Genomic DNA, 19831 nt, shown 5'->3' on the forward strand with positions numbered 1-19831 from the left:
GCTCGCTTTTGATTGGTGCAGAATGAGGAAGTGGTGTGTGGGTCTGTAGAGAACGCAGAGGTGTGCAAAGTTGGAAATGTTGGCACTGAGCGCTGCTGTTGACGTGTTAAGGTCAGTATAAAGTTTTTTTTTTGGTAAGTGTTGTTTGTTTTTTGCAAGTGCGTTAGACTCGATGACACTACCAGCACGCTACAATATTGAGGCGCCACATTTCACTGTCGGTAACAGCACTTTATATTCATTAGTGTATTAATTAGATTACCTATTACTTGAAATCAGTAACGTTTATGAACGCTGTTACCCCCAACACTTCATGATGTCAGCACGTCAACGCCATTCTTTGTTTTTTTTAATCAGGCAGTATGTTCGACAACCCCGGGTCCTTGTATTTTGAAACACGTCGCGGTGAGAAAACACATAGCAACGGTGGTCGAGGAGAGGAGATGAGGAGGTGGGCATGGTTATGGTCCATTTAATATATCTTTGGTGACTTCATTTTATACCATATGTTGCATGGATTTACACTGATACAGATTAAACACAATACACGCACTTTAAAATTCAAACTCCTAAACGTGCCTATTGCCCTTTTATATTCCCAAGGGGCTAACGTTAGTATGACTGCCTCAGAATGCAGAATGCTGTCATCTAAAGACATTTGATGTTTTCAGTTTAATTGAGCTCTTTAATAGAATGTAGTGTTACGGACGCGAAAACACACTGCCTGGGAATGCGGGTGTATTATTGAAGTCATGTCACCACCATTATGCCAATCAGAGAAATCCACGATGCCACTTTAAAAAAAAGTTGGGAAATTAATATTGTACTCCTAAAGAGGGCTGCCAGCTATCAAAAACATTAACTTAAAAATTGAACATTATGAGTCACTAATGCCTCTAAGGTTTCATAACGCTGTATGCATTTACATACGTTGCTATATTGCAAAACTACACTGTAATGTCATGATGTCGATAAATGTAAAAAAAATCCCACTGATTATGAACGTAACATTTTGCACTCCTTGATACTGCGCATGCGCATAGTACGTTGTAAACAATGAGCCCAGACTATCAGACGGTCCAAAGCTTTGTGTGTATCCAACAATTTACCTGTGTAAAACTAACGACGCCTTCCCAGAGCACTTCGTCACATACAAAACATGTTACTCTGTGAGTATGAGTACTCATTTGTTACAAGATGTCATCAGCTGCACTTTTAATTTTTCTTTATCGCCATCATCACCCCCGAAGACGAGTCCGATTTGTACGTTGCAGCCTGAGAACCCACCTCGAATGACATAGTTGGGTGTGACAGCATGCGATAACCGAATAATACAGGCGTATTTTCAAAAATCGGCATACATATTGATAGTCATCGTCCAAATGCATGCTTTTTGATTCAAGATTTCATCAGAGCCGCTTTCACCATGCTAGCTTTTCCATGCTCACTACCCGGCTGTCCAACCTCACTGGTTTGATAACACTCTAGCTAGCACATGCTAACTCTACATGCCTATAGTTATTTCATGTATTGACTCATTGAATACACTAACATAAATTGATATGTATAAAAGCGTTTATGGGCCATCACAATTGTCCAAGGCACCAAATAAGAATTATGATCACCCCTCTGTAGAATTTCTGCCAGATGCTGTGCAAGTAAAGGGCTACTCATGCAGGGTGTCCCTTGCAAAGCAACAGGAGTGCCAGGGATTCACAGCCACGATTTTTAACAGTCTTGTTACAGTATTGTTGCACATGATGGTAAAGCAACGTATATGCTATCCATTTTGCCTAAATCCAAAGTGAGATTGAGCGATGTGTTTTATTATTTGCCATTTCAAAGCCTTTTTGTGGACAGTGCACAGTGTCAACAGTGACAGTTGTATAACTAGTCTAAATAAAGACAATATCTCGGTAGCTTATATTCTGCTGTGTTCCAGGGAGCTGAAGAATGGAGGCAGTTTTGACCAGGCTGAAGGGGCTGACTGCTGATGAACTGCGTGAGGAATTTGCTCGGGCGGACCTGAAGTGTGGCCCCATTACAGCCACCACTCGAGCTATCTTTGAAAGAAAGTTGGCCCGAGTGCTCGCCGCTCCAGAAAGCAGTGCAGCCGAATCGGACAACGGCTCATCTGCAAGGGGTGCAGACGGCGTAACTTCAGTTGTGGACCATGCCAAACCTTTACCGTGTGCCAACTCAGCTGTTGCAACAAGGAGCAGCCCAAATGAGGAGCTGGACTTTGGGTACGGCGTGGGTCTCAACCCGCCAGAGGAAGACGAGATCTCGGCAAAGACTTCAAACAGCTCTCAATCTGCAATGGAAACTCCTTCAAAAGCTGCACAAGTACCAGCTTTTTATTATGGAGTATGTCCACTTTTAGAGGATATTTTGTCTCGAAATGGTAAGAAAATCTTACAGTTTATCCAACACATTGTAATTGTGATTAAGCATTCACAACGGATTTTTGTTTGTTTTCAAAAAATATGCTGTTTTTCCACAAGAAAAATGATAATACAGGAAAAAATATACAGCATACTATACATATTCCACTATTGGAAAGCCCACAATTTTTACATGTTTATGTGTTTGTGCTTCACTGATGATGTTTTCTCATTAAACTTTGAGGTTTGGCTTTGTGCTACGGTCTTTGAACGCACTGAAGTTGTGTGATCAGCGACACAACATTTTGACAAAAGCACTCACTAGCTTTGACAGTCGGTCCGGCCTCATAACTTGCAACGAGGTGAACACAAGTTCAGACATGGTTGTAAGTTGAATTACAACAAGCATGCAGTGTGGATTGTGTAGACAGGTTGTAGAGAAACTGTAGCCTGATGACCAGGCTAAAGGCTAGACAGTGACTCCCGATTCCCGATGTATTCATGGATCATCTTACGTTATCCTTTATTAGTGGTGAGTACCTGTACATTTTATACTTTAAATGCATTTAATAAGTGAGTGAGGCATATTTAGAGTTTGAATCTGGATAGTGTCGCAAGTGAACACCGGCAATCGGAGAGAGAAGGGGAGGATTCTGGAGTTGAATGTAATCTACTAATTCCAACAGTCACCTGTATTGCAAATGTTGACACAAACTTGGAGGAGAATGTCAACACTGTCAAGCCAGGAGGAAGATTTGGTGGCAGTGGAGGCCGTGTGTAAAAAATATGCATTTTTTTGGCATTCACTGGTGTTCCGGGAATGTAACCCTGGGCTTGACTGTCATGTGAAAAAAATATTTTGCATTTGAATTTTTGGCCTTTCACTTAACTTCTAAACTCCGGTATTTGTGATCATCTTAACTATTTTGTTTGCTGCAGCTCCAACACATTTGTGCTGATTCTTAACTGTTTCATTTTTATTTTTTAGAGAGAGCACACGTGTATACAGATAAGAAAGATGCCCTTCAAGCTGTGAAGGTGATGAAGGGCGCGCGCTTCAAAGCTTTTTCCAATCGTGAGGATGCTGAGAAGTTTGCCAGGGGGATGTGTGACTATTTCCCCTCTCCCAGCAAATCTGCAACCTGCGTGTCTCCTGTCAAACCAGGCCAGGTCCTTAGTAAAGGTAAGTAGATGAATATTGGTGTGAAGGCCTTCGTTGTGTTGTGTTGTCAACATCATGAAGGCATGTGCAGTGGAAGTCAGCTGGAACTTCAAATATATTGTTGTCCTGTGAGGCTGAATTGTTATACTATAAATTCAGCAACATTTTCATTACCTTGTATTTCATTATAATATTGTATTTTTCTATATACTGTATTTCATTTTTAGTGTGTCTTGCATTGCTTGTTCCCCCTTGCTGGGCCTTCACTCTCGTCTTTTTCGACTCACGCCAGACAACATGGAGGTGGATACCATTAACCGTGAGCGAGCCAACAGTTTTAAGAGCCCACGCACCCAGGACCTGACAACCAAGCTGAGAAAACCAGTAGAGAAGGGAGATGAGGCAACCTTCTATGAGCTGGTCTGGAGCAACCCACGCTATCTCATTGGCTCAGGGGACAACCCCACGATCGTGCAGGTGAACACTTTAATTTCACTACCTAAAATGTCCAAAATCTCTTCGTATGCTGAAGAATTAAGGGTCTTTAATAATGAAAAATAATTTACTGTTTTACAAAAAAACGTAGTCCTTGCAAAATGTTATGTTTTTTGGTCTATTTAGTTAATTCAGTCTATTTGTCAAAGGCATAATAGCATTTTTAGTATTAAAAGGGACCTATTATGCTCATTTCTGGCCATTTGCTCCTGTAGAGCAGCTACACACAATAACTCGCACAGACAGCTTTCTAGATATTCCAGAATCTGCACCTATTCCAGCTGTATTTCCTTGGATTTCCAAAAGTGTTTGTCCACTATGTTTGGTTTCACTCATCTTGCACACCTTTTACCTGGACAAGGAAGCCCAGCTCACATCACAGAGCCGATGTTAGAAAAAACTCATCCTACTCATCCCAAACTTCTTTCAGGGCTCACTTCCAAATGCATATACCTCATTATTTGAAACTTTGGCATCATTTCACACGAGAATACAACATTGTAACAACATTTTTAACTAAGAAAAGTGGAAATAATAACCAAAATAAATCCCATTTAATCTGGAAAAAAATCTATTACAGAGGTGTGTCCGTTATTTGGACCCCCACAAATAGATTTTGCACGACATGATCACCCTTCTTTGTTATAATAATCACTATTTTACAAAGTCATCTTGTTTTGCCTGAAACGCAAATAATAATACTGTAGGTCTGCTTACATGGATAACTTCAAAACAAAAAGTAGCCCTCCCAGCATCCTTCAATGGTTTTATTATGTAGCCCTTGGTGGATACATTTTGGAGACTTCTGGTTTAGCCAAAACCCTTGACAGGTTAATCAATTGCGGTGGTGTCTCACTAATTGTCTGCGTAAAGTACTGAATGATCACCACTTCTTTTTTTCTTTTTTAACACTGTTAACATGTTTATTCTCAGGAGGGCTGCCGGTATAACGTAATGCATGTGGCGGCCAAGGAGAACCAGGCGGGCATCGCCCAGCTTCTGATCGACACCTTGGAGAACCCCGAGTTCATGCGCCTCATGTACCCAGATGATGAAGAAGCCATGCTGCAGAAACGCATCCGTTATATTGTAGATCTTTACCTCAACACTCCAGATAAGGCTGTAAGTTGTTGGGCTGCATTAAAAAAAAACACATTCTTCTACTGGTTTTGTTTTCACTCTTTGTTTTGTCTGTAGGTTTTTGAGTCACCGCTCCACTTTGCCTGCAAGTTTGGGTGTCCAGATGTGGTCAATGTGCTGTGTTCGCATCCAGACACTGATAAGAACTGCAGGAACAAGGATGACCTGAAGCCTTGTGATGTACGTGTAAACCAAATCCACCTTAGCAGTAGGATTTTTTTTTTGCAAGTACTGGGATTGACAAACCAAAGTTGTCGTTTTTCTCAGGAGGGTTTTTACGTTGTGACCTATTGGCTGTCTTTCTAAATCTTTTGGCCGCACATTGTATGCTAAATTTAGATGAGCATAAGCAAAGTCTTTCCCCTGCTAATCCAGCCATAGTTGTATTGTGCCAACTGTGTGTATGATCAACTGACACTTTTTTTTATTTTACTTTTTTCTTAGATCATTTGTAGCAGAAGGAACAAAACCCCGGAGGTGAGGCAGAAAATAAGTGATTATTTAGAAGGTAAGACCAGCCACTCACATCATTGTCTTCATTCGTAATCATTTTATTGTCATTGCTCATTACTTTTAGTTCAAATCTAAATATTTATGCATGGAAAAAGCTTAATTTAAGCAGTAAGCTCCAAAATTTGAAGCTCAAAAGGGCAATGGATTATTGTACAATTTTTATTTGTCACAATATATACTGTAATAGCACCCTGGTAATGGTAATGGTTTAATTTCATTTGAATATGCATCAGATTACAATTGAATGCATCACATAATCAGTTCACAGTTCCACATGTCCAAAAGGAGTAGGAAGAAGCAGAGCTTATTAAATCCTACCCCTCCATCTGGTACTTTTACAATCAGTAACTGTTACATTTGTTCACTTCCTGCTTTCCTAATATAGTTTAAGTTTTTTTTCTAACATGACTGTAATCTATTTGTGGCAAGGGATGATGTAATTGTATAATTAGAATTTGACATTTGAACATTTGCATAAAGTTAGTAAAAAAAACGTGAAAATCTAACAAGCATGTTTAGACAAGCATCTGGTCATTATTAATGCCTCATACACACAACTGAGTCACTTGTGAGTGTTTTTAGTTGGGAGAGTTGCCCACAATAGGCTGCACGGTGGTTAGCGCGCAGGCCACAGAGCTCGGAGGAGACCCTGGTTCGATTCCCCCCTCGGACATCTGTGGAGTTTGCATGTTCTCCCTGTGCGTGTGTGGGTTCTCTCCAGGTACTCCGGTACCTCAGGTTAATTGGCGACTCCAAATTGTCCATAGGTATGAATGTGAGTGTGAATGGTTGTTTGTCTATATGTGCCCTGTGATTGGCTGGCGACCAGTCCAGGGTGTACCCCGCCTCTCGCCTGAAGAGAGCTGGGATAGGCTCCAGCACGCCTGCGACCCTCGTGAGGATAAACAGTAGAAAATGAATGAATGAATTGCCCACAGTAGCACCCACTAATCATCAAAAAGAGCGATCTCGGTCGCCAAAAGACTTCATTAGATTTGTCGCTGCCACAAATAATTGAATGAATGTATGGGAAAGACTGGCACAGTACAATAGCTACTGTATTTTGAGTCTTTCTTTGTGCTTTTCTCACAGACCGCTGCTACATCCCCTTGTTGAGAGCAGCAGACAACACCTCTCATCCCATCATTGGTTCTTTGTGGTCACCTGAATCCTCAGAAAACCTCTCACTGATCCAGCAACACACGAGAAGCCCCATGGATCCACTGATGACCGTCACAGCCTATGCTGGTCCACTAAGTCCTTCTCAAGCAAGTTCCTAACTCGCTTAGTATTGTATCTACAATGAAACCTTGTTCATCTTTTGACATGTTTCATGATCCAATTATTGGACAGACAATGTTTGGTTTATGGAAATGTTAGTTGACCAGACATTCTTGTGTTCAACTTGTAGGCCGATGACTTTCGCCGCTCCTGGAAAACCCCGCCGAGAAGTCGTGCAGAGTATTTCCATAACATCCTCAAGTCCGATCCTGACCGTGGAGCAGAGAGAGTTGGCAGGCAATTCTATAGTCATTTCATTCACAGTTTTCAAATAAAATGCTTAAAATTATAAACAGGGATATTATTTAAAAAAAAAATATATATATACTATGATATCTATGAATAGGCTTTCAGCATATAACGCAAGAAACTGAAGTATTAATAAATGACACTAATGTAGTGATTTATAGGTTGGGTGACGAAAACCAGTAACAATAAGTCTTAAATATGTCCATAGAGTATTTTTGAAAATTAACTAGCCGTGTCTTTGTAACGGGGTAGCCTTAAAAAAATAGCACTGGATCAAATAGTCATTCCCCCAATTGTGTAACTATATATTTGCAATAACAGTGTAAATAATGAATCTGTTCTTCCTGCAGAGATCTGGCTCATGAGATGGGTCACCCCTGGGCTGAATATTGGGACTTCCTGGACAGTTTTGTTGATCTGTCATCAACCGAGGGACTTCACAAGCTGGAAGAATACCTTAGCAAGAAGGATTTCTGTCCACGGACTCGTGAAGAAGGGGAAAATGAGAACAGCAACCGATTTAGAACACCCTCCCCAGGTACCCCCCATTCATTCTGATGGTGAAGGAATTAGTCCAGGAAAAGGAATGCTAATTTTTCGTTTTAGAAGGTTTAGAAAGATACATTTATTATAGGTTTAGTTATGTTTATTTTCTATATTGCACCAAATTACAACATAATTCATTTAAAGAGGACCTATTATGCTCACTTGTGGACTCCTATAGAGCAGCTATACACAATAACCCCACAGAAAACTTTGTAGATCTTCCAGAAACTATTCAGGCTGTATTTCCTTGAATTTCGAAAACTGTCTTTTTTTTAAATTTATTCCACCGACGGCCCGTGATTGGTCATACTCTCAAGCGTTCCAGAAGACTTCCAGACTACTGCTGAACCCCACTTTCTAATTTTGTTGGTGTAGTAGTTGATAAAAAATGATTAAGCTACTTTGGAGAGCTACTTCAAAAGCGGTACGGTAGTTTTTTGTGGGACTACCCGTGTTTAAAAAAAAAAAAAAAAAATCGGGTCGGCCACTGACTGGTGGACGCTGCTCCCTGTATGCACATTATATAATGCTATATAGACAACCGCATACTTGGAGAAAATAAACACAGTTAGGACAATAATAAATTGTTACTTACTGTACATCTTGAAAAAAAACGCCTGTTTTAGAGACATTTTTATATATTAATTTTACCAAAAATCTGTGAATTTTCAGGGCCGTGACTGCTATTAATAAATCCAATTTAGGGATGACCTTCCATAACAATATTTCATCTGGTTGTAGGCAAACCCAAGAAGTTCTGCAACTCCATCTCTGTTGGTGCCTTCCTGGATGAGGGTGAGGACATCAGCCTGGAGGAGATCAAGAACAGGCAGAACGCAGCGCTCACCAGCATCACCTCCTCCACTGCATCCATTGAGAGCCTGAAGGGAGCAGTGGGAGGCCACGACTTCCACATCATGCCCATGGGACCACAGTATCGGGGGGCTGACCTGATCGAGACTGCCGCCGAGCAGGACCTCCTGTGCTGCTGCAATGGCGGCCTCTTGTCTCCCGGCATTGTCTGCAAAAACGGGGCATGCTCCTCCTCAAGAGACAGGACTCCCAATGGGGAGAAGGTATCTCCTCGGAGCTCCCCGTCCTCGTCTAGCCTGCTGTCACCCGTCTCCAATCTCATGGTGGAGTTTGAGCGCATGTCGCTGCAAGAAAACCTGGACAGCACTGACGGGTGCAGAGAAAGGAGGAGCAGCGGCGGGAGCCGGCACAGAGAACCCCTCGACTCCTACAGCTCTGCCTTAAGCACAGACATGATTCTGTCTGAGAACAATGAAGTCCTGAAGGGAGGAGGCGCAGAAGAGAGGCGCAGCAGCAGCTCTGATGAGTTTTTCGAGGCAGAGGACAGTAGCCTGGAAATGATGAGCAGGACAAGGGGGGCCGCTTTAGTGGTACGCAATGTCTGTGCAAGATCAAAATCATGGGACCACGGGGGGAGGGACCTGAGTAGCTCGGGGTCATCGGCCTCTTCTTACAAATCCTTGGACAACTCCCATGAGTTCCTACCAAGGACACCGCCTCACGTCAGAAAAGGACTCTTTATCAGTGGGTGAGTATCCATTTTTATTTACTTTCTACTCAATGATGATGTTGACGACATACCTGTATGTGCTCCGATCCACATTTTGGACATGACACAGGGATTCTCCTACCAAGTGGGACAGAGAAGTGTTGTCAGCAATGAAAAGTGTGGAGGTGGATCCTCAAAAATATCCCAGCATTCACAAGTGGATGAGCACAGTGACGTCCTACTCTGCCTCAGACATGCAAAGGTCAGTGTACTTGCTGGATACTTGTTCTTAGCTTTTACATGGCTTTATCTGAATCTTACTGTGTCCTCTAGCAGTACAAACGGCACAACGAGCATGACACCCAAGATAAGGAGAACAGGAAAAACTGGTGTCTCGTTAATAAACGAACCATAAATAAATAAGTATTGGGCATGGCTACTTTGAAATATGAAAATATATATATTCAAGTATAGGGTACAGATCCTTAAAAGCATCACAAAAGCACGGTTGTCAAATCATTAAAAATTTTAATCAGATTAATCAGTTTTAAAATTAATCACGATTAATCATCATTTCCAACTGTCTGAAATGTGGCCATTTTCAGTGTTGCTGACAAACTTGTGCTCCACACTTCGGTCCGGTAGTTGACAATAACGTGCATTTGACCTACTTTGCCAACTCTCTTTAAAGGGCTAGTGCTAGATTAATCAGTTTTAAAATTAATCACGATTAATCATCATTTCCAACTGTCTGAAATGTGGCCATTTTCAGTGTTGCTGCCAAACTTGTGCTCCCCACTTTGGTCCAGTAGTTGACAATTACGTGCATTTGACCCACTTTGCCAACTCTCTTTAAAGGGCTAGTGCTAGATTAATAAGTTTTAAAATTAATCACGATTAATCTTCATTTCCAATTGTCTGAAATGTGGCCATTTTCAGTGTTGCTGACAAACTTGTGCTCCCCACTTCAGTCCAGTAGTTGACAATAACGTGCATTTGACCCACTTTTCCAACTCTCTTTGAAGGGCTAGTGCTAGATTAATAAGTTTTAAAATTAATCACGATTAATCTTCATTTCCAATTGTCTGAAATGTGGCCATTTTCAGTGTTGCTGACAAACTTGTGCTCCCCACTTCAGTCCAGTAGTTGACAATAACGTGCATTTGACCCACTTTGCCAAGTCTCTTTAAAGTGCAAGTGCTAGATTAATCCGTTTTAAAATTAATCACGATTAATCTTCATTTTCAATTGTCTGAAATGTGCCCATTTTCAGTGTTGCTGCCAAACTTGTGCTCCCCACTTCAGTCCAGTAGTTGACAATATTGTGCATTTGACCTACTTTGCCAACTCTCTTTAAATTGCTAGTGCTAGATTAATCAGTTTTAAAATTAATTATGATTAATCATCATTTCCAACTGTCTGAAATGTGCCCATTTTCAGTGTTGCTGACAAACTTGTGCTCCACACTTCAGTCCAGTAGTTGACAATAACGTGCATTTGACCTACTTTGCCAACCAGCTTTAAAGGGCTAGTGCTAGTTCTGATTAAAAACATTTTTTTTTTTACATGAAGTTGTATGACATCCCCATCGGCAGTGTAGTGGTGACGTTGCATCACTGAACTGTTTCTAACAAGATAGTCAAACTATCAGTTGCTCTGTGTTATTTCATCTCTGTTGGTATCACTATGCGTTTTCCTCCGTGCATGTAAACACTGTGGAACACACACACACACACACACAACAGTGGACAGGCGGCAACACATAGTGATACGAACAGGCAGAACAGGAAATAACATAGAGCAATTGAGAGGTCTGACTTTTTTTTGTTGGCAACGTATTTGCAATGTAAATGTATTACTCTTTTGAACGCATATTGTTTTGAGAAACCAAACTCTTTACTTAAATGACCCCAGCAATTAACCAGAACTATATTAGTGGGAATGTGGGGGGGTAAGATACAGTAGATGCACTACACTGATGATGATGGGGGTGTCATACAACATCATGTAAAAAAAACACCACTATTAACCCAAAGTAGGAAAGTAGTGAAGTTGTAATGTACAGTATACATATGATGCCACCAGTGAGGTCTTCCAGAAGCTATGGACAGAAACGGTGGATAGGGAAGACGGTTGTCATTTATCGTTTTGAGTGTTTATCATCAATACAGTTAAAATAATTTATCGGAGGATTAAAAAAAAAAAATTAAAATAAGTGTATCTGCGTCTGCTTCTCTGTGCTACTTGGCTGGATGACAAGACGGTTTGTGAACATTGGCTCTCCATGGAATGAACACAGAAGAGAATGAGCATCTTCTCAGCTATCAAGCCTCTTTGTGTCAGGCGGGTGCTAGCAGTTAGCAAGCAGACGTGAATATGAATGAAAGGCACAAAGTCGAATGCGACATTTCCGGTGCGAACGTCCGACGCAGCCTTCCTCCCAACAGTCAACACTTCCTGACGCCTTCGATCGGCAGAGTAAATATTAAACGAAACGCTGCAAAATGGTGTGCTTTTAAAGTGTCGCACACTGCGGTTCAACTTGTAATGCACAGGAAGCGGTGAAGCGCGGTGTTGTATTCAAGCACATTATTTTATACGGCTCAATATGACCCTCTACTGTGTGCATGTGTAGGTTTTATTGTTGTGTAGCTGGGAGTGCTTTGCTGTACAGTTTTCATTCATTCATTCATTTTCTACTGCTTTTCCTCACGAGGGTTGCAGGGGTGCTGGAGCCTATCCCACCTGTCTTCGGGCGAGAGGCGGGGTACACCCTGGACTGGTCGCCAGCCAATCACAGTGCACATATAGACAAACAACCATTCACACTCACATTCATACCTATGGACAATTTGGAGTCGCCAATTAACCTAGCATGTTTTTTGGAATGTGGGAGGAAACCGGAGTACCCGGAGAAAACCCACGCATGCACGGGGAGAACATGCAAACTCCACACAGAGATGGCCGAGGGTGGAATTGAACCCTGGTCTCCTAGCTGTGAGGTCTGCGCGCTACCCACTCATCCGCCGTGCAAAAAAAAAAATAAAAAATTGCACGCTCTCCCTGTGCATGGGTGGGTTTTCACCGGGTTGTTTGTCTGTATGCATCCTGCCATTTCTGGCGACCAGTCCAGGGTGTACCCCACCTCTCACTCAAAGACAGCTGGGATAGGCTCCAGCATACCCCCGAGACCCTAATGAGGATAAGCGGCATAGAAAATATATGGATGTATGTACATTGATTGTGTATTATCTGTTTTTATCCACTTATTGCGTTGCTGTGTGTGTAGTTCTATGAACCAGGAGTAGGGATTCTGTGTGATGTGGTGACACTCCGCTAATACGGACTTTTTTTGTTCCGTAATAATCCGGATTAGCGTGTCTGTGAATACTAAATCAGATATGCATGGACATCAACTCATCAACACATTTCAAAAAAAAAATGTCCTCAACATGTAAACTGAAAGATTGTCGACTTGTGTCCAGCTGGCCGACCCCTGCAGTGGTCAAACCGCGACTCAGGATGCAACATATGACTCCCGGCTCCCCGGCGGCGAGCGGCCTCCCGTCTCCCTCCGGTCGCTTCAGTCCCGCCCGCCACACCGCCGCCTCGCCGGACTTCAGTCCGAGCCGCTTCAGCCCCGCCAACGTGAGCTATATCCAACGGATCCGCCTCAAGCACTTGAACGAGCCGTCGCTTTGAAGCTTTTTCGACTCTTTACTGCACATCGGACCACCGAGCGTCCCGCTTAACGTCCATCACCAAAACAATTTACAAACCGGAATAATACAAAAGATTTACGGCACAAGCAAGATTTTTTTTTTTTAAATATTGTAAGGGGAGAAAAGAATATGTATATGTGTGTACTTTATAGGTGCATCGAAGGTAATGTGTTTTGTGACAAGTGTGTCTCATAACCCGAGTCAGCATTTTTGGATGTTAACGAATACAAACCACACTGTTGGGTCAGCATATTCTTAAAGATAGGAGTATTTTACCAGGTTTTTTTATTGTATGTTGGTCAGTAGCACAATTGGGTTCTTTTTAATGAAAGGTGTTAAATCAACTGCCATTTCCTGCGGTTTCCTCAGTTCAGAACTTGCCTTAATTTTTCTGAAGTGATGGACTCGTTCCGTCAGTTCGGACACACACACTCTCTAGCTCACAAACGGATAACTTACTTGGCTGCAAGGTTATGTTATATCTGCAAATGCGGAGGAACTGAGATCTTCCATACTTATTATTTTATTCTTTAATAAACTGTCTTTTATCAGTGGATTTAGGATATATTGAGTTTTTTTTTTTTTGAGCCGCGACAAACGCAGACAGGAGAAACATGTTATTTTGCAACTGTGATGTTTCTTTTAACCATTAAAAGTAGAGTAAATGAAGCCAATAACTTTTCATTCTACTTTAGATTTTAATAAGGAATCTTTGTGTAAAAAAAAAAAACAAAAACAAAAAACAAACATTAACCCGGGATGCATTCTCTACTGTAAGAGGATTAACATTTGGATAAGCCCACTTTTATTTGTTCTGAATGTAAACTCTTGGGTGAAGTCGACCTTTCTCAGAGAGCACAAACAACTTTGCTGAGATTGTGCTGTCATGCGTGTGTGTGTGCTCTCAGGTGACAAGAGAAACAATACCGTTTCTGAATGTGCAAAGCTTTTGCAAAAATGCACCTAAAAACTTAAAATCATGCTTATTGTGCTTTTTATTTTGTTGTTGCATAAAGTCATTTTTGATGGTGGATTCTCTGCCTGTAATGTCAACAACTTGTTTGCTTTCAAGTAGTCAATAAAACTTCACTCCTCCTTTACTGTTGTGTCTGATGGTGCTTCTTATGTAGTTTGCTTGTTATTAGAAACCTTTTTTGGAAAATTTGCTTGCAAATTGTGAAGTTCTGGAGACCTGGCAACGGTGCTTTGGCTCAATGTTTGGTTTCAACTTGTTTGAGATAGTTTGAAAACAGTTGTATTATTACAAAAATAAAGGCAAAATATTAAAGAGAGATGTATCCTAAGAAAAATATCAATTATTGCTTAGAAAAATGTAGCACCATGTTAAAATATTAAAAATATATATAATATGTGAAAACAAAGTTATATTATGGTAAAGTAAAATTATAGGAACAGATTACAAAAACTTTAAGAAGAAAGCTGAAATATTTGACAAACAGCAAAAAATGGGGGAAATAAAGTGAAGTTCACTGTGATTTTTCACTTATATTAAAAAAAGCCTGCTTGTTATAAGCAACATTTTTTTGTAAAATTGCTTGCAAATTGTGAAGTTCTGGAGACCTGGCAACGGTGCTTTGGCTCAATGTTTGGTTTCCACTTGTTTGAGATAGTTTGAAAACAGTTGTATTATTACAAAAATAAAGGCAAAATATTAGAGATGTTGTATCCTAACAAAAATATCAAATATTGCTTAGAAAAATGTAGCACCAAGTTGAAATATTCAAAAATAGCAAAACATGGGGGAAATAAAGCGAAGTTCACTGTGATTTTTCACTTATATTAAAAAAAAGCCTGCTTGTTATAAGCAACCTTTTTTGTAAAATTGCAAATTCTGGAGACCTGGCAACGGTGCTTTGGCTCAATGGTTGGTTTCAACTTGTTTGAGATAGTTTGAAAACAGTTGTATTATTACAAAAATAAAGGCAAAATATTAAATAGAGATGTTGTATCCTAACAAAAATATCAATTATTGCTTAGAAAAATGTAGCACCAAGTTGAAATATTTAAAATATATATTCATGAGAAAGTTACATTATGGTAAAGTAAAATTATGGGACTAAACAGATTACAAAAAATTTAAGAAAGCTGAAATATTTGACGGGAAATGGGGGAAATAAAGCAAAGTTAACTGTGATTTTTCACCTATATATAACAAAAACAACAAAAAAAAACAGATGTATTTTTTCCCAAGACTTTCCTGGTTATAACTTCTTAACAATTATATGTGTTGGCTTACAAAATTCACTATGTGACCCTGGGTGGAAAAGGTTTGTGTATAATAAAAATGAAAAAGTGCTAATTATTGAATTCACCTTTACTGCACCACACAATAATCACAAATACAAAAACATTTTTTTTTGGTTTAGAAATCACTCAATTGTATAAAACCCCCCAGTTACATTCTGTTGGCATGGACGCAATCACGACGACACCGCCTGAGTCCCTTAGGCCCAAACGGCGGTGGTTCATGAACAAAGATGCGATAACGAAGCAGAAGACACTTTAGGAGAAAACTGAGCTTTGACCCCTTGTGACTGGGTGGGCCCGCCGTCCTCTGGACTCAGGTCCCAAAAAGAGCGGCGTTCTGACCGATCAGGTCCGTGTTAGTTTATCCGGTGGCATGAATCCCGCGTCTCCCAGAGTTCTGAGTGCGACACGTCCACTGGGGCGGATGGTGAGCCACGTGATGCTGCCGTTGTTCAAGCCCATACGTAACCAGCCTTCGGGTGGAAACTGCAGGGCCCTGAGAAGAGAGGAAAACATATTTTACTTTTTCATACATTCACAAATATTTGAAAATAGCTTTTTTTCCATGTTGTCATTATGGGCATTGTGTGTAGAATTTAGAGAAAAAATATTGATTATAGATGTGACATGGTGACTATTTATTATTATGGGCTTGCTCAGTAATGCAAGCCCCATAGACTGCTGCTTAGCAGCTGTCTATAGAAACGTGATTAATGGCTAAATGCTAATTGCTAGCATGTTAGCATTTAAGCTAATTTACTCATGTCTAAAGGCAAATACACACATGGCATGATGTAGGAAGGTTATAGGACAACCTTGGCACTTTCTAAACTAGAGGCCCTCTTGCTAAGTGCTAGCATGATGACTGTTAGCATGTTAGCATTTTAGCTAATTTAATCATTTCTAAAAGGCAAATAGACACATGGCATGATGTGGGGACACTATGGGACTGCATCAACATTTTCGGTACTTGAGGCTGTCTTGCTAGGTGCTAGCACGGTAGCCGTTGGCGCACCGGGCCCGAGGTTCACAGCACAGGTGGCAAGCCCATCAAAATTGCCGCAGGAATTTTCTAGTTATTATTATTATTACTTCGCTCAGCAGACGGAAAACAAACCTGCAGACAAAATAACGGATGACGTTAGCATGGCACACGATGATCTCGTAGCTGTCCTCCTTCTGCTTGGGGTCTGCCCGGTGGATGTAGCGGCGGAAAGCTGCCTCGATGCGTGCGCCGTCTTCGTGGTACTGCTGGAGGACGGCAGAGAGGTTGAAAGCCACCGCCGCAAGGTGAGCGTGTATTTGTCTGAACCCCCCCCCATTAGCCGCTACACGGTCACATGCCACATGATACTGCAGCACAAATCTAGCTGATGTGCTACTACGATTCATCTGAGCGGGTGCAACTTCTCTCACCACAGCGTCGGGCTTCCAGTGAGTGACGGGTGGAACCGGCTCAATGGGCGCGCCCTCGCGGAGCAAATCACAGCTCAGCAGCTCCACACCTGAACCCAGGATACAACAAACGCACGAGGAGAAAATGCACTTGACCACTATTACTGCATGTAGCAGTATGAGAAATACACACGTATGGGATGTAGCGTAACGTCTCTCCGATACCTGGAAGGTGTTTGCTGATGATGTGTGCCGTTTCTGTGGCTCTGGCCATGCTGGAGTGGACCAGGACATCGTATTTCAATCCCAACGCTGCCAGTCGATTACCCGTCAACTCGGCCTGCTCTCGACCTGTGCACACACCCAGAACGGAAAAAGTAAAGAAGTACCCCTAGTGATGATAAGCAGTGTAGAAAGTAGATGGATGTAACAAGTAATGTTAATGTTACAATGTCATTTTAGAAAAGGGCGAAAACTTAATTAATGATACTAAAGTTGCAACACACAAAAAAAACAATGATGCAACAGAGGGCACAGCATCGCAACAAAAGACCTACCAAGCAGCCAATCAAATTGCTCTGATGATTTTGAAACCTACGAAAACCTTTGTGTCATTGTTGGTACTGTAGAAATCCTCCCCCTGAGGACTCTAAGTGGGTTTTGAATAAAGGATAAGGGAATCTTAACAATACAGACATCCGGACTTATCTGCAGTCCCTGTATACCTACAATTTAGCGGGTCTTATTACAACGCAGCTGCAAAAAAAGCACCCTTCCTTTCCCTGCCCGGCCTGCCTTTTATACACTCAAGGCTGGAGTCCTGGACCAATCAGCTTTCGCCACTGCCCTTGCTTGAACCGCTTTCATGGTGTGTCTTTCGTTTGTTCGCTAGGGCATCAAGGCATATTTTCCTTTGCAGGGGCATCAAGGCATCTGGAACATTCTGCTTTTCCTTTGTTGTCATATGTCAGTTGTCACGTTAGTCCTTTTTTGTGTGGGTGTGTGTATAAGTATCTTTTGTCTGTATTTGTGAGATTACGCATTTGTTTTAGCTTTTATCTTTAGCTAGCAAAATTGAGCAAATACCTTCAGTACGCTACATATCTCAACAGCCTTATTTATCTTACTTAGATGACAACATGGCCTTTATGTTTCTACATGTGCCGGGAGCGATTTGCATTACTTAAGTGACATGTCTTCTAGTCCTAGTATATTTTATTCTGACAGTTAATGTTGCTGTGGAGGAGCGATTGCAATAAAGGCGGCAAAGTCCCCTGAAGGTAGCCACCAATGGGAAACACTGGACTTGCATGCTGAAGGTATTTGCTCAATACAAAAGACGCCTTGATGCCCCTGCAAACAAAGGAAAAGATGCCTTGATGCCCCTGCAAACAAAGGAAAAGATGCCTTGATGCCCCTGCAAACAAAGGAAAAGATGCCTTGATGCCCCTGCGAACAAACAAAAGCAGAAACACCATGAAAGAAGCGGTTCAAGCAAGGGCAGTGACAAAAACTGATTGGTCCAGGACTCCAGCCTCTTACACAATCTTGAATGTATAAAAACACGGCCGGGCAGTGAAAGGAAGAGTGCTTTTTTTTGCAGCTGCGCTGTCATAAGACCCGCTTAATTGTAGGTATACAGGGACTGCAGATAAGCCCGGATGTCTGTGTTAGGTATTGTTGTCAGGAAGGGTGCTATTTGCAGCTGCGCTGTAATAAGACCCGCTTACTTGTAGGTATACAGGGACTGCAGATAAGCCCGAACATCTGTATTAGGTATTGTTGTCAGAAATAAACAATCTGGTTCTCATTCTATGATTTGGTTCTTTAAGATTCCCTTATCCTCTCTTCGAAGCCCACTTAGAGTCCTCAGGGGGAGGATTTCTGCGATGCGTACATTAGCATGCCGTGTTCTGGCCAATCATGCGCTCACACTAGCCAAACGTGCAGTGTTTTACATATGAAGGGGACCACCATGATACGCTTGACCGACTCTAATGTTAGTACTCCCTAATGTTGTGCACATCATTGACGTCTCATGTGCTCCAAGCTCAGGTGAGACCAAGCAGACCTAAGGGCGTGAGGATGCGCTCCTTGTCGGTGCTCCCACTCAGGTTGTACTGAGAGTGTCTAATGAGGAGGATGTTGCGCGTTGCTTTCGGTTTGCCGTTGTCTTGCTCCGAGCTGGGGTCTTCAGTTGCATTCTCTTTCTTCTTGCCATTGGTGAGGGCAGACGGGTCTCTCCTGGAACACAGCCGTGATCACAAAGGATTACTAGTGGCTGTCTCATATGGTTAGCTTAAGCCATTGGAAACTGGGTTAACATGAATAGAAGGCTATGTGGACTTTAGCAATGTTTGCTTTGACTTAAGTAGAATGTTTACACTTTTATGTATAATGAGCTGCTGTAAGATAATGACATTTATGCAAAAATATAGACATGACAGCAAGGTTAAGATAATGACAGATTCCAAAATGACACAATGTAAAAGATCTTACTTATCCCAGTTAAAGTCCCACGCGTGTCCAGTCTGGACAGGCGTTATACCCGCTGGTGTCCATGCCGGCTGGGCAGCGTCCAACACGGACAGACTCAACCAGCGGCTCCCCGCTTGGCTTCGCCTTTCGCCGAAATAGCCCCGGGAGTCAGCAGCGGCGGCGGCGGCGAGCACCAGGGCGGCGGAACCTCCAGCAAAACCGCAAATAAGTTTGAGAGTTTTCCTGTAAAACATCTTCTTAGTCTCTTCGGCTGCTAACGAATGCTAGCAAATTAGCTAAAATGTAGTAGTGTGTCGTCAGACGCCGAATACGCCCTTCGGGTGAACCAAAGTTATTTTGTAGCTAAACGACGTTAATTATTAATATCATATAAACACCCACCACACTTATATTAGCGACAAGTGTATCTTACAAAGTAAAACTATAATGCGTCGCCGTCCACGAAATCGAAAGGTAATCTATAGCAGGTTGCTACGGCAGCCTGTTTAGGTCAAACCTCACAAAGACACCCACTAGGGGGCGCGCTTGTCAAGGAAATAACATTGTCGTCGCTTTGATTTGTTTGTGTTGACCGCATTTATTATAATTAAATTTTTCAGAAACACGAGTATATTTTTCTTGTTAGAAAAAAAACAGTGAATAGAAACACCGGGAG

General features: G+C 41.8%; 3 protein-coding genes across 5 annotated transcripts in view; 2 read left to right on the top strand and 1 right to left on the bottom strand.

The window, feature by feature from the left end:
• Positions 1-344: 344 nt before the first annotated feature.
• Positions 345-14241, top strand: ankle2 (ankyrin repeat and LEM domain containing 2). 2 transcript variants are annotated; one of them, XM_078789184.1, is made up of 13 exons: positions 345-451; positions 1943-2404; positions 3373-3567; positions 3839-4023; positions 4975-5163; positions 5239-5361; positions 5626-5689; positions 6787-6962; positions 7106-7212; positions 7575-7762; positions 8512-9331; positions 9423-9554; positions 12778-14241. In XM_078789184.1, the coding sequence occupies exons 2-13, from the start codon at positions 1954-1956 to the stop codon at positions 12992-12994; spliced, it is 2847 nt and encodes a 948-aa protein (XP_078645310.1). In that variant the 5' UTR covers positions 345-451; positions 1943-1953; the 3' UTR covers positions 12995-14241. The 2 variants fall into 2 exon arrangements, with proteins under 2 accessions (XP_078645310.1, XP_078645309.1); XM_078789183.1 differs by lacking the exon at positions 345-451 and adding an exon at positions 1043-1169 and having other exon boundaries at positions 12778-14240.
• A 1090-nt stretch (positions 14242-15331) lies between these two features.
• pgam5 (PGAM family member 5, serine/threonine protein phosphatase, mitochondrial) lies at positions 15332-19685 on the bottom strand. Of its 2 annotated transcripts, none has more exons than XM_058072050.2 (6): positions 19177-19685; positions 18749-18921; positions 16903-17028; positions 16699-16787; positions 16400-16533; positions 15332-15778 (listed from the first exon to the last, which is right to left on the bottom strand). In XM_058072050.2, the coding sequence occupies exons 1-6, from the start codon at positions 19407-19409 to the stop codon at positions 15628-15630; spliced, it is 906 nt and encodes a 301-aa protein (XP_057928033.1). In that variant the 5' UTR covers positions 19410-19685; the 3' UTR covers positions 15332-15627. The 2 variants fall into 2 exon arrangements, with proteins under 2 accessions (XP_057928033.1, XP_057928034.1); XM_058072051.2 differs by having other exon boundaries at positions 16400-16530; positions 19177-19684.
• zdhhc8b (zDHHC palmitoyltransferase 8b) overlaps positions 18664-19831 on the top strand; it is a 64022-nt gene continuing 62854 nt past the window's right edge. Inside the window, exon 1 of the mRNA XM_058072047.2 lies at positions 18664-18732. Within this exon, the coding sequence (XP_057928030.2) occupies positions 18716-18732 (17 nt within the window). The 5' untranslated portion in view covers positions 18664-18715. The remainder of the gene's footprint in view (positions 18733-19831) is intronic.

Source organism: Doryrhamphus excisus, linkage group LG3 (assembly GCF_037039965.1).
Source record: "Doryrhamphus excisus strain RoL-2023G ecotype Guam linkage group LG3, RoL_Dexc_Guam_v1.1, whole genome shotgun sequence".
Taxonomy (NCBI): domain Eukaryota; kingdom Metazoa; phylum Chordata; class Actinopteri; order Syngnathiformes; family Syngnathidae; genus Doryrhamphus; species Doryrhamphus excisus.